The following is a 13,551-nucleotide window of genomic DNA, read 5'->3' on the forward strand; positions in this document are numbered from 1 at the left end:
TCATCATTCAGCTTAGATAGCTGTCTCTTCACTAGAGGTTAAGACCTTTGCTTACGAAATCCTGCTCCAATTACCTCACTATATTACTAATTATTTGTAAGGAGCCACAAGCGTGTGCAGCATGGCTTAAAAGACATTTTCAGAAGTCTGAACGATACACATGGGGTGGAAGCAATGCAATAACTTATGGAAAGAATGAAAGATTGCATTTTGCATTGCATTTATTCCATGAATTGACTAAGTTACATACTGCTAAGTCCTGAGCAGGATTAGATAGCAAATAAAATAATCTCTTTATTTCCAAAAACTGCAAGTGTCTCTTCCCATGTCCTCCCCACGTTTCTTATATCAGTTCTGGACTATGCAATGGTCCAAAATCTTAGGAGCTGCCAGCAACCAAAAGAAAAAGTCAAAGACATGAACTGGCAGCATCCACTTAACAGAGCTATCAGACCTGGAAATCCCAAGAGCTGGGTTTTTTTACTAAATGTTATTACAACTTGTCTTCTCTGAAATTAGCAACTTAGCATTCTTGGAAATACAGACAGGGACATGAAAACAGTTCTGACCCAATTTCAGTATTCCATGGTATTTATAGAGGTTGGGGGTTTTTCAACACTGGTAGATACCTGGCAAAGAGAATAACGATTGGTATGGTTTATTGTAATGGCTCAGTCAGCAAAAATTCAGCCTGGCTGAATTCCTGCACTGTGAGGTTTGTCAAAACAACCCCATGCCAGCATGAACTCCTGCATGTGCCTCATACTTTACTTACAGCTACAAACTTCATATAAAGAAGGGGGGAAAAAAGGAGAATATGAAATGGGTGTTTATTGGAAACATCTACATATGTTGCAGCACAGAACACACTGGGCAGATTTTGCAGTTTTTATAATAAGATTCCCAGTAGGGTCAATACAGTGTTTGCTTGAGGAATTGAGTGAGTAAAACTGCCTGCCATGGGGAAGAGGAAAATTGCATGAAGAGCATGGCTTTAAAAACTCCATAGTTTTGTGGTATTTTAACTGTTACTTTAGGGCCCATCTCAAAATATCATTGCAAGAATTAACCAAAGAAAAGCAAAGTGAACAGGAGTGAACACAGTGGTGCCCCGGCACAGTCCGGACTCAGTGATTCTCTGGGTGCAGTTCTTGTTTGCTCCATGCATCAGCAGGCAGCAAACTGAGTCTCTGTCTTCAATCAAGAGCCTAAGCTGAGGTCTGTAAAATGGCAAACTGGAACTCAAAATGAATAACTAATGTAAAAGCTCAAAGGCAAAACAATGCAGGGAGGGGATTCTAATAACACATTCTGCTGAAACAAATGGCCATCTCAGAACTTGTCTACACCATACCAGCAAGCATATTAACAGGGAGATTTCATTCAATAAAAGCAATAGCTAAGAAAGCCCAGTGGTAATCATTCTGAAGTCAGTGGTAAAGTTCTCTCTGGCCCTTGTTTCAGCAGCCCAAGCTCATCATTTATGACCTTACCACATACATATGATGTTATTCCAAGCACCATTACATATTCAAGAAATAAAAATCCAGCCCACAAAACTGGGGGGTGCCTGGGTGAAGGGAAGAGATGCAAAGTGAGGCATGTCAGATTTCAGTTCCATTATTGTTCCACCACATGCCTGGTTCTCTTTTTTTTTTAACTTCTATGCCAGAATCCTGTATTTTCTTAAAATCTTCTCAATGTATATTATCACGCTTGAAATTTTATACTGTTTTCATGAAAGAGCTGAGGTCTGTCCCTGCTAAAATTTCAACTAATTAAATGCCTCAAAAGGGAATAGGCTAAGGATCAGTGCACACTCCATGTAGCCTTTTTTCTCCCTTATCAGCTGCTCAAGCAGCATGCCACTTCCTTTATTCTCCTGTTCCCATCTGTGAATCAGAGTTAGCATAAGATGACTCTGGAAACTATGCATGTTTTCTAAGATCCTTTAGTATGGAGCAGTGGAAAGGTGCCTGATGAGACAGCTTGTATGATTAAACACAGAAAAGTCTGCATTTAGAGCCAGAAATGAAACACCCCTTTATTCACATTTCGCATTGGGCTTGTCTTATTTTGGTACATAGTTTGTGTGGGAGCATGTGTTTCAGGAGAATCTTTGGACAGCCTTGTGCCAACCTCCCTGTAATAGGAAAGACATTTTTTGAGAACTGGAATAGCCAGGGTTGTGATTAGTTGACGGGCTACACCTTTGAAGATTTAATGAAGAACAGAAAGTTTCACAGAACTGCTGAAATCACTAGGGAATAAAGAGCATCACATTTCTCTCTGATTTCAAAGATGAATTTTTAGACACAATCCAGAATTCACATTGCAAACTTTTTTTTATGCCTCCCTAGTTTGGTTTGGAACCTATGTGCCTTTTAAGATACAATTGATACTGTGCAGTTCCCTCATTTCTGAGCTGGTTATGTAAGTGTCAGAGTCCTTTTCTTTTTCTTATTGCACTTATGAAACCTTCTCCTGTATATTTTCTGCCTCATTAACATTGTCATCTTCCCCTCATGAAAGGGTCTTGTGTAGCAGCCCGTTTGCTTTTCCTTCATCTTCCTTCAACTTCGAAGCTACCAACCTTCTTTCCCTGTTCCCAGCCTTCACTCCAGCACTACATGTCCTGAGAATATTTCATGTCCATATCAACACTCCATGCAATATTCACCATTAACACTACTTTACAACCTAGCTTAAACAAGTGCTCTTTTATCTTCCAACTCTACATCTTCATTTACTTGCTATGATGAATACCTTCATATGGTCAGTACCACACTGCTCAGCCTGCTGGACTAAACTCATGTTGGTTATCTCAATCTAATAAGACATCCTGAGGAATCCAAGAACTACACTCACTCCGTTAACAGTGAATTAATTTTACCTTACTTGCTCTCTCAGGACTATATTGAACGAATGACCATCCATGTACACATTACTGACATCAATAACAGGGAGGATACTTTTCTATGCTATCTGTAATAAATGTCAGATGGCAATTTTATGCCATCTTTGTGAGCTGTTGTGTCTTCTTTCTGAGGGTACTGTGTTACTTAGCTGTCACAAAGATGGATGGTTTGGTTGCGAAAGGATTAAGACTGTATGCATTGTTATAGTAACTGCATTTGTGAAACTAAGTCAAGACTTAATGAATTATGGACATCTGATTATTGTTTGTATTCTAAAAGAGCCCAGAATGCATTAGGCATGGTTCAAAAAAGACAATGTTAAGGACTCCACTTGGAAAACTCCTGCAGACTCCTGCAGACTCCTGTTCTGCAGTTGATGCAGTGATGGGAGTTCTTCAGAAAGATGTACTTGGGTAGGTTTCAGCTACCTAATTGAGGGGCTGCAAGGACTGAGCTTTAGTAAATACAGAAGAGTAGCAAAACATTATATATCTTGCACTATTTCAGAGGGGAAAAGGACTGATTGTGGAAGAAATGAATGTTTTTATCAGTTAAAGCACACTTCTCATTGATAGCATTGTGTCAAAATATAATTGATTTGATACTTGATTGATTATAATAAATCAAGAGAAACACAATGGCAACAGAAAAGGATTATCAAAATGGGGAGAGCTTAAACAAGGCTCTCTCCTGGCAAGTGTGCATGCCTCTGCAATGCACTGTCCTTTGGTATACACATAGAGAGGTATTAGTAATGTTTTCTAACAGCATCCTGAAGGCAGATTATTAATGTAATCTAGACATCAGTTAGCTTATATTCTCGACTGTATACCTAAAAGTAGAATTTGGCCACTGCTCATTCCATGTCCAAAGGGAATAATAATAAAATTAAGAGACTGAATTGTTTCTCTTTTTTTACAAGGTTGGAGGGTGGGAGGGGGAGTTGAAATTATTCTCACAGACAGGCTACCCTAGCAAAGAAACAGGAAAAATGGAATCCATTTGGTCTGGCTTCATTCATTGTACATATTCAAATTCTTTATTGCAAGGCTGAGACTTTTACTCTGGTATCAATAACACACACCTACAGTTTAAGCATTAGGCATTGTCCAGAGAAATATCTCTTTTGCCTTTGGTCTGAATGAGGTCATGATTTCACCCTGTTTGTATTATGTAAATCAGTAAAAATAGATTTTTAGAACCTAACCTTGCCCCCGCTCCAGGAAGATATTTTGCCTGCATTAGGACAGCAAAACATAACTACACAGTGACTACTTTTGCATCACCTCTGACTGTACACAAGTCTGGATCCTGCTCCCACAAAACTTCCATTAGCTTCACCAGGGGTGTGAATGGGGCACATACTTATAATACAATTTCCATGGGACTTGCTCCTACAACAAAGCTCAGTCAGGAGTCTGTTGAAAATCCAGGGCACAGAAATTTCACAATTGAGTGAAAGACATTTCAGCTCAGACATACCTTTCAAATCCTGCTGCATGTTTCCTCCTTTCTGGGAAAGACGCTGGGAAGGAAGTAAGTCACTCTCTTCTCCATTGCCCTTGGAACTTTAATTAGTATTGCTTTGGTTTATTTCAAAAGAAGCTATTAAAAAGAAAATAGAGTGTCTCACAAGACACTACAGAGAGAAAAAACAGGGCAACACAGGAAAAAATGCTGTGACTTGAAATTTAAAAATGGAAAGAAAAGTATAGGTGAGGTATTTTTCCATGTCATTTCTTCCATGGTTCTGCTCCTCCATATGTTTTGTTTGTGATGTCTATGATTTGCCATTCATATGCCATCCCTATGCTTGGAAATTGCTGTCCATCAAGTGAAAGGTGAAGGAAAAGAAAAAAAAAAGTAGAACGATGCAGGGAAGACATGAAGGGGTGTGCAGGGAGGAAGAGATCTATTGAGTGTAAGGGTGTCCAGAGGAGATGGAAATGTGTTCCCCAAGGCCATGGTCTTCAATGGTGCTGCTTCTATCCTCAGGCTGTAGCGTAGCAGGTGTATGAGAAGAGCCAGACTTCACATGCTACAGTAAGTGCAAAATCTCGAAACGCAGAAGCCATCACATCAAGGGTTTCCTTGTCCCCTGATAGAGTCCGCCCACAGTGGTTCTTTAGAAACAGTTCTATTATCAAGTAGACATCCATTGCTTTTTTGTTGGGTTTTTTTTCTATTTTTTATTTAAAAAGTAGTTTTTCTAATAATATATAGAATATATAAATAATAATTAAAAAAAACTATTTGGGTTTGCTTTCTGTTCTCCAACCCATCTGTATTTTTTGTGGTTTGCTGATATATATATTAAAAGACAAGAAAATCAACTCTGCTCACTATTAAAAAAAAATATTAAATCCACTTTTTATGTTTCCAAAGAGAAAGAGAAGGAGGGGAGGTGGGATAAAACCAAATTAAAACAAAACAAAACAAAAAAACAAAAAGGGAAATCAAAACCTTCTGTCTCTTCAAAGTAGTTGTCAAGAGCTTTAAAAGCTTGTGCTTTCAGTGTATGCCCCACAGGGAAAACATAACAAAAAACAAAAAACAAAAAAAAAAAAGGGGGGGGACATCAAAAAAACAACCAGCCAAAAACCCAAGAGGACCTAAAATTAAAAAAAAAATTGAAAAAGGTAATAATAATCTTAGCAGTAAAAAGGACAGCAAATCGCTCAGAGTTTCTGTGTCTTTTTAGCTATTTTAGCAGCCGCCCTTTTTGTCTGCAGAGGGAGAGCTGCTACCACAGCCACCTCCTCGGCTCGAGAGAGGCTCTTCTGCATCGTCCTCGTCAAAGCCATGAAAGGTCGAGGTGTCGCTTTCTGACGTGGAACCGAACAAGTCCTCCGCAGTGCGTGCTGGCGCTGCTTCGTCCCTCCTGCCTTCTCTTCCCAAATGAGCTGACATGTATGATGAATATATCAGCACATGGGTTAAGCAACAGGCATCATCATCATATTTTTTTCATCATCATTATCATTAAACAAGTCAGGTTATCAAGCTCACAGGTGTGTGCTTGTTTGTGCCCACGCACCCCAACAACATAGCACAGGTAGAACTGCAGTAAGAAAAACAACAAAGGATCAGTTTCTCTTTCGAAGAAAAAAATATCTACAAACACCACAGGTGCCCATAGCTACAGCAGCGAAAGGGTTAATCATGTTTTCCTCTCTTCAAAAGACATTAAAATATTTCCTTGTGATTACTTAGATCAATTTTTAAATATTTTTAGACCATATAAATAATGAGACACTTTTAGCTCTAAGCACAATGGCATCAACTCTCACAAATTTTCTGCTATAGGAATGTAAACCACTAGATACCTCATTGACCTCAGGACTATTTTTTATCCCCATTCTTCACCTGATCGTAAAGAACCTCCTCCTTTGTAGACAAAGTAAAATACATTTTTAAAACTAAGTGAAAGTAACCTAAACCAATGTTTTAACACAAATTTCTTGGCATGTCCTTCAAAAATTTAAAAAAACCCTAAAACTAGTGATATAGTTCGACAATTAAAACAACTGAGAGGAGGAGTAACCCATCTTGGGGAACACTGAAAAGTTCAAATTTGTGTGAGTCAATCCAACTTTCAAGATGGAACAGGAAATTCTCCACACAGAGTATCAATAATGGCAACAACAACCATAAGAAGACTCATAAAAAGAGAAGTCAAATACTGAAATCTGTGAAATTGAGGCTTGTTTTTCTTTCAGTCAAACTTTTTATGTGATTAATAGTACAACCTTCAAATTCCCTTTTCAAAGAAGGTAGAGAAAAAATGTCTCTTGTGCCCCAGCAAAATTAAAGAGTAAAATTTTAGGGAACAGCTATTTTGTTATGTACAAACAGTAGCATGGTATTAAGCAACCAACTGTTGGGTCTCTGCTCCAGCTACGGGAATCAGCCACATAACAAGAACACTGCATTGTGTGAGCCATAAAGAATTAAATCCTGTTCACAAAAAAGAAAATGGATATAACAAAATAATTGGCAGATGAACCATATTGTAGAAATGTGATTTTACTGACTGTGAACAGAGGAAACAGTATAATTTCCATGACATCTCTTTCTTTGTAATGAAAATGTTCTCCATTATTATAAAAGTGAAAGATGGCAGACACCAAAGAGGATTAGTGTGTGGTTATACCTTAATCACTTTCATCACATATCAGTGACACACATTGCAGACCCCTATGAATGACCCGAGTGGGTCAGAATCTGTACAAGGACAGCATTTAATGGAACTGATTTTGCACAATTTAGGCTACATGCTGATCTGCTTGTTCTATCGCGCTAAGGAATCAAGGGAATTAATGTATTTGTGTTGCATTCTGATATAATCACCATTGCAGTGTTTAAGAAACAATAAAATATGTATCCATCTCCCTGTGCCGTATCAGAACAATGCTGAAATTAGTTATATTGAAATATAACAACCAAGACGAAGGGCAATGATCTTCCAAGATGGCACCACAGACCCCATCAACTTCCCCCTTCGGTAATTAGAAGCAATCACATATACACTGAAAGGTACATGTCTCTGACTGCACAGCATTTGTCAGGATGCCCCTGGAGAAAACCAAAGGGGTTGCCATTGATCCTCTGATGACCAGCATCATTTCAGAATATCTTCAGAGGTCACAACAACTGCAGAATGCAGTTTGTCAGTGAGAGTCTAGTCGTTCTCCCACTGAATGTGGTAATAGGCTTACTATGAATTTCAGCAGGAGCATAAAAAGGCCATTTCCTTGGCATGAGAACATTCCACATCTCATTTCAGCCATGAAGCAACAGACATTTTTCAGTAACTACAGTACAGAAGGAGCAGCATTCATACTGAATTTCAAGGCCTCTTTGGTTTTCAGGTTTCCATATGATCGTCTTATTACCACTGGTATCACCACTATACAAAAATACCACAAGTGGAAACTTGGACCAAAGCTGGAATATGCAGTTGTTAAAGGTCTCCCATTCCCTCTACCACCACCACTACCTCCTACATGAGCTATAAATAACTGTTCAGCTGGTATAAAATTTTCCAAAAAAAGAGAAAGGGAAAAAAAAAAAAAGAAAGAAAGGAAGGAAGAAAACAACAGCCCAGAAATAAAGAGAACTCAGAATGGGAAAGACACAATTGCCTACATTTAAAAAGAGAGAAAGGAAGAAAAGGGAGAAATAAAAACCTCTTCAAACAAAACTAATGATAGTCATCTTGTAAGAGGATAATTCTTGACAGTTACCCCCATACCAACCCTGTAATTTTCTCCCTCCTTCTTTTTTGGATGAAGAAATGCATGAAATGTGTAATCAATGGAAATGCTTGTCATGCAACTTTCATAAATCTTGTAAGTAATTTATAGTTGTAATTGCAGCATTTAAAGACAGAGACCATTCTTTAAAATTGTCACAGGATTTTCCCCTTCCATATGAAGAACAACTAGTGCATGTACCAATGGTCCCAAAAGCCAATAAACACATTAAAACTTCATTATTTTGTAAGACCTCATTGGCTTAAAAATGTGAATCCAACAGTGGGGTTTACGATACCAAATTTTTCAGTCATCCTTTCCCACAACACCTAGAAGAGGTAGGATTTCATCTTCTATCCCTTCCCAAATATGCTGACTTTCTTCAAAATCTTGAGAAGGTGCAAAAACAAAATCACACAAATGCCTTTGTACAAGAAAGATGCAAGAAGAAGTCACCTACCAGAGCGCCCACAGTCTGAGCATGATACAAGTTCCTCAGGCCGGCCACTTTTTTTGTTCATATTGGAGCCTCCAAGGCAGAAGTCACAGTAGTTATTGGGAATGATGACCCCATCTGGTCCTTTCTGGGCTGTAGTTGGGTTAGAAATAAGATTTACTCAAAGAACATTCATTTGGACATTTCCTCCTTATCCTTGATATGGTGTTAGCTCAGTGAGTTTGCAGGCCACAGTCTTCCCAAAACATTGTCAATCAGAACAAAAAGCAAACTGCATAAACCACCTCTATTTGAAGGTTGTATCTATTTTGCCTGAAATGCCCTTCACCATATCCTTTATAATCCCTGCCAGGCTGCTCCCTCTCAAGGACGTGTTTCCACATATGCCTTTATGGTTCAGGAATTTTTGTAGCACATACAGGTATAAAGACAATCTCTAATGCAAAATAAGATGTATATTGTTAGTAAGCCAAATTTGGGTTTTCATGCAGCAGTCATCATCATAAACCCACAAAATACAAATTCAGAAAAGAAAAATACAGTCTCCTAAACTCAAAAATCAACAGCAGGAAGACAGGGGGAGAGGTACCCTTTCAGGTTTTATTTCAAGTAGCTTTTTAGGGGACTACATCTCTAAATGGCAGGGTGTCCGTAGTCAGAAGGTTGGTTCAAAAGCTCCTGAATATTCACAGGCAAAGCCATTTGGGGATATTTCACTAAAGACTTTACCACATGCAGCACTCATTCCATGGGATGAGCAGGGAGGGCAGCAGGTCCAACACTACCCCAGCACCCAGCACAGGTGCAGAGTCAGCCTCAGGCAGACATCCCAGCCAGCAGAGATAAAAGCTCTTTCAGCCAAGAGAAAATGAGCCAGATAATATTCTTATTTTCCAACGAGGAATAGTTGGAAAGGAGCAGACACACAGTGATCTTAAGTAGAGAAGGAGGCAGATCCCTTAGGAAGGAGAGAAGAGCAGAGGCCTTCTGCATTCCTCTCAGTTGAGCAGAACAGCAATGTCCTTTTTTTCTTGCTCACAACTGCCATTTTCCTTCTCTGCTCTCCAGAGAAGGAAAACTTCTTCCTGTACACCCTAACTATGAACTGGGGAAGGGAATGGAGGTCATGGCTGGTCTTCATCTTTGTTTCTTCTCTTTGAACTTAAAAAATCCAGTTATATACCAGTAGGTATACCTGGCCTAAGCCTACCCCATGAAGAATTTTACAAATGAGAAAATGAAGAACTTTAAACTGTACCATCTCTATTTAATTATCTTTTTAATGCATATTTTGTAACTTGCAGACTTTTAACAGATGTTTTGACAGCTTTTATTAATGGTCTTTTTGTCCACATTCAAATTTCCCCCAAAGGACAATGACATTCTAAAGGGCTTCTGGTAGCAGTCCAAGACATACACTTAAAATTAAAATTTCCTCCAAGTTCAATCTGGTTTTCTGGTTTGGGTGCATCTAGTTATTCATTCATTTCCAGCTGTTGATTTGCTGAACTTCTGGAGATTGGTAACTGAAAGATTCCAGGTAAGGTGAAATTAAGAAGAAAATTAAAACCCACAAGGCTGCAAATACATTACTGTCTTCCTCTGTGGTCATGGAGACCCTGACAGTATTTACTAAATAATGGACTTTGCTCTGAAATGGTCCTGGTTACCAGATCCCCAATTCTCTCAAAACCAGAGAGAAGTTCCCAGTATTAGATTAGCATTTTGTCTGTTCCAGAAAGGCATTTACTACATGCATGCAAGATAAGCAAAAAAAGAAGAGGAACCAGGTGGAAGTCTAGCACACCGGTTTATTTTAAGAGCTGCAACAAAATGATCATAAAGTTGCTGCTTGTACATATTTTGTGCATAAAAAGCAGACCTCCCTAGCATTTATATTTCCCACTGTAGCTCCATTTTGCAAAAGTTAAGTAATTGCCTCTTTATATTGTTCTGCATCTATAGACAGGCCACATGCAATGCAAACTCAGCAAGCTCAGTATTCAGTGACTTTTTTTGTTGTTGTTCCTTATTACATTGTTTCCCCTTTAATCCAAGTGTCTTGAAGTGCCTTACAGATACTATTATTAAGCTTCAGTGAGGTCAAAAGCCTCTTTTGCTGTTGACTCTAACTAAAGTGTTCTGGACCCTAATTAAGTCTCATGGTGAGATCACATTGCACTTTAAAGCTGAAAGACTTGGAGGCAGAGTGGTAAACTGGCTTACTCTCAAACACACAAAAATTCTGTGGTGAGGCCACAAATATAAACAAGCAGTCAGGGTGCCAGCCAGCAGACTTAGGAAAGAACACCACTTCTACCACTGCTCATAATGGTATGATTAACACTCTGCATATACTGACTTAAATTTTTTGAGTGTGGATTATGACCATAAGATCCACTGACTGTCAAACTGGAAATGGGACAGGGAAACTTTGTGAAAATACATGCACTGATCAATTCATCCATAGTGTGTGGAAGAGATGGAGAGTATTTGCTGAGTGTGATAACACTGAAAGGATTATCCCAGACTATTGGCAAGAGAATAAACATGGTGTTTGATCGCTTTTCTTTTCTCTTTTTCTCTTCTCTTCCTTTCTTTTCCTCTTTATTTTCTTCCAATCTATTTAATTTTTCATGTGTCCATGTGCTCATTTTTTAACCTGGCTCAGTAGTGTGATAGAGATACCAGACCTGAAAAGTCACAGACAGATGAGAAGTTCCTAGTTACATCAATGATATCTTAAATGATGTGTCTCTAGAGTCAAATAAGCCAGGCAATGTTATTCTTGTCAAAACATTTTTGTTCTAACAGGGGCAAAAACTAGAATCAAACCTAACTTATTTTCTTGGTCAGTACCACACAGTGAATTAAGTCACAGGCTAAATCACAGAAGGTTTGAGAATAGAGAGATTTTCAGATTATATTAAGCAGAGTTCTTCTGTCATTCACAAATGATGAAAGAATTAAGAAACAAAGGAAAAATGACAAGATTTAACATGCAATCTTCATGAAAAGGGTATTGTGCAGGAAAAGCCCAACCCCAGTCTCACCCCAAAATCAATAAAACTACTTACAAAAGTAACTATTGGAATGGATTCACAAAAAGGGCAATTAATTTCCTAGGGACTAATGTTGCTGCTTTTCATGTGAGCCATTGTAATTAACTAGGTATCCACTTTTTGCATAAGCTAATCAACAAGTAGAAGGTGCTAGTTTAAGCCAAACAGCTCAGCTAGCAAGAAGTAACTCACTAGCAGTGAGTTGAATCATTTAGATCAGGTGACTGCCTCTGGTGATTTGGTACAAAAAAAAAAACTCACCCAGAATTACAAACTGTGTTAAAGCAAAGCCTGAAAACCAGCCATGATCTTGTCCTAACTTACTCAAAACTTCTCTGATTTTCTTTTACATTGCAAACTGCAACAGCAGACCAAAAGCTATGAGGAGCTTTGAGTATTGCCTCAGCTAAGGTGTGAGGAGGTGTGTTTAAATCAGTGCCTCTTGCCATTTCAACTCAGTGCTGCTTTCGAGTTTCATCAAAGGCCCTGTCTTCATCCACATCTCCCCCAAAATTGAGTATACAAATTTTTAATTACTTGAAAACTTGAAAAAATTTATTAAGGAGCAACATGGAAATATCTGCACAGTTCAAATAATAGTTTCCCTGAACCTGAAAGGTGATTCATGTGAAGACAGGATGCAGAGTGAAAATGAACTCAGTATTTCCAAATAAATTTGGTATGCACTTATTCTGAAACATTTTTTTTCTTCTTAGCCTAATCAAGTTAATTTCAAGATATACCAAGCTGAGCAGAATAAAGAACTACTTAAAATATGGTATCATCATTCACAGTAGTCTTCTTGCAAAGTTCAGTAAATTAAATAAATTATGTAGTGTATCATACAGTAACTTTGTTCTTTAGACGAAACTGGAAAAACTAAACTAAACATGTAGGCTGAGTTTAAATTTATAAAATAACTTCTGTGCATTCTTGATTTTGAAGGCAGGGGCTCTAAACAGAATTCTAGCTTCCTTCATAACTCCCAAGAAACCAAAAAAACCCTGTAAGTTATCTTCCTCATAGTTTCAATTTAATAATAAAAGCAAGCTGTTTGTAACAAAATAACAAAGAAATAAGGAATTTTCGATTCTACATCATCTTCTGGACCACATGACTCAAAAAAAAAAAATCTCAGTTTTCTACCTTTTAGGGCTGCAGAGGAAATCTTGAATGGAAGGCAAGTTCAGAAGAAGGAATCTTTATCCCTGATTTTTATACAGAAAACTCAGAATACAGATATTTTAAATAGTTATTCTTCAAAACGTGACCCTTAAATGCATACAGACAAACCCCCAAACAAACAGAACCTTTTATCTATCCATTTTTCTGATTTCTAAGAGAAATTATTTTGATGGTTTGGATCACAATCTTCAAAAACTTGGGAGGTGGAACCAGTGCTTAAAAGAAAAACTGGTTTCTCTCTTCCTTAGTATCAAATCACAGTCATGTATAGTTATTCAGCCTGTGGGGAATACATCATAATATTTAACCATCATTTAAGATATGCATCTAGGTTTGGCAGCATTTATCCCTATTTTTTGTCATATCCACATCACTGGGAAGGTGATGGAGAATTCGTAGAGTGCACGCCTTGCTGCTGGGGCGTGGAGCTGTGCATCAATTATTTCAATGATTACAGTTCATCGGCTACAGCCAGATATATGCACTCACAAAGGGATTTTTCCTAGCACATTTTGTCCAGCTCTTACCTGTTTCTTCTGGGTTTGATCCAAAACCAATAAAGCCCACTGGAGGTTTTCAATTCAATTCAAAAGGCTTTGAATCAGGCCATTTACTCTGTTTGCAACAAGGATCTTCAGAGCACAACAGAGACCACGGGACCCTGCATGTAGGCC

At 38.2% G+C, this 13,551-nt stretch overlaps 1 protein-coding gene across 9 annotated transcripts in view; it reads right to left on the reverse strand.

Moving 5' to 3' along the window:
* The window catches only part of DPF3 (double PHD fingers 3), a 194,102-nt gene that overhangs the window by 33,528 nt on the left and 147,023 nt on the right, over window positions 1-13,551 (reverse strand). For 6 of the 9 annotated variants that reach the window (XM_085062237.1, XM_085062232.1, XM_085062231.1 and 3 more), the window contains one exon: window positions 8,634-8,762. In XM_085062237.1, the coding sequence (XP_084918363.1) occupies window positions 8,634-8,762 (129 nt within the window). Of the gene's footprint in view, window positions 1-4,400; window positions 5,822-8,633; window positions 8,763-13,551 lie in introns of all 9 variants that reach the window. The other 3 variants (XR_014852632.1, XR_014852634.1, XR_014852633.1) reach the window with 1 other exon arrangement.

This window comes from Lichenostomus cassidix, chromosome 5 (genome assembly GCF_008360975.1).
Source record: "Lichenostomus cassidix isolate B80296 chromosome 5, HeHo_3.0, whole genome shotgun sequence".
NCBI lineage: Eukaryota > Metazoa > Chordata > Aves > Passeriformes > Meliphagidae > Lichenostomus > Lichenostomus cassidix.